General features: G+C 65.8%; 1 protein-coding gene across 1 annotated transcript in view; it reads right to left on the reverse strand.

The window, feature by feature from the left end:
- The window catches only part of PITPNM1 (phosphatidylinositol transfer protein, membrane-associated 1), a 16,254-nt gene that overhangs the window by 1,715 nt on the left and 13,857 nt on the right, over window positions 1-682 (reverse strand). The window contains exons 20-21 of the mRNA XM_009892456.1: window positions 244-372; window positions 14-123 (exon numbers count right to left, since the gene is read on the reverse strand). Of these exons, the coding sequence (XP_009890758.1) occupies window positions 14-123; window positions 244-372 (239 nt within the window). The remainder of the gene's footprint in view (window positions 1-13; window positions 124-243; window positions 373-682) is intronic.

Raw genomic sequence — 682 nt, forward strand, 5'->3', positions numbered from 1 at the left:
CGGGGCGGCCGGCCAGCCGTGGGTGCCTTTGCCCAGCACGGGCCGCGGGGGTCCCTTGGGGGAGTGGGCCAGGGCCGCCGCCTCCAGCTGAGCCAGGTGGGCTACGTAGCCCTCAGACAGGAACTGCGGGTCACAGGGACAGCCTGAGGCAGTGGCCCTGCCCATCGCACGCTCCCGCAACCATGGTGAGGGTCAGCAATTGTCCCCTGCAGCCCCAGCCCGTCCCCAGCCCTGCCACTGTACCTGGCACTGGTTGTAGACCTTCTTGACGGCCCGGCCCACGATGTAGATGTGCGCCGGCGCAAGTCCCAGCGAGCTGTAGACGGAGACGTCCTTGGTGGAGCCGTAGCCGGCAACGATGGTGATCTCCGCCTGCCCATGGACAGGAGCGTTAAGGGTCACTCCCTGCCCTCCCACGGGGACAGCCACCCCCAGGGGACAGGGACACCCTCATTTTACGAGGGATAGTTGGAACACCCACAGGCTGGGAGCTGCTCCTCTGTACCCTGACCAGCGTCAGAATTACAGAAGGGTTAGATTTGGAAGGGACCTTAAAGCTCACCCAGTTCCCACCCCCCTGCCCTGGGCAGGGACACCTCCCACCAGCCCAGGTTGCTCCAAGCCCCGTCCAACTTGGCCTTGAACACCTCCAGGGATGGGGCAGCCACAGCTGCTCGGGGCA

This window comes from Charadrius vociferus, unplaced genomic scaffold (genome assembly GCF_000708025.1).
Source record: "Charadrius vociferus isolate BGI_N301 unplaced genomic scaffold, ASM70802v2 scaffold1039, whole genome shotgun sequence".
NCBI lineage: Eukaryota > Metazoa > Chordata > Aves > Charadriiformes > Charadriidae > Charadrius > Charadrius vociferus.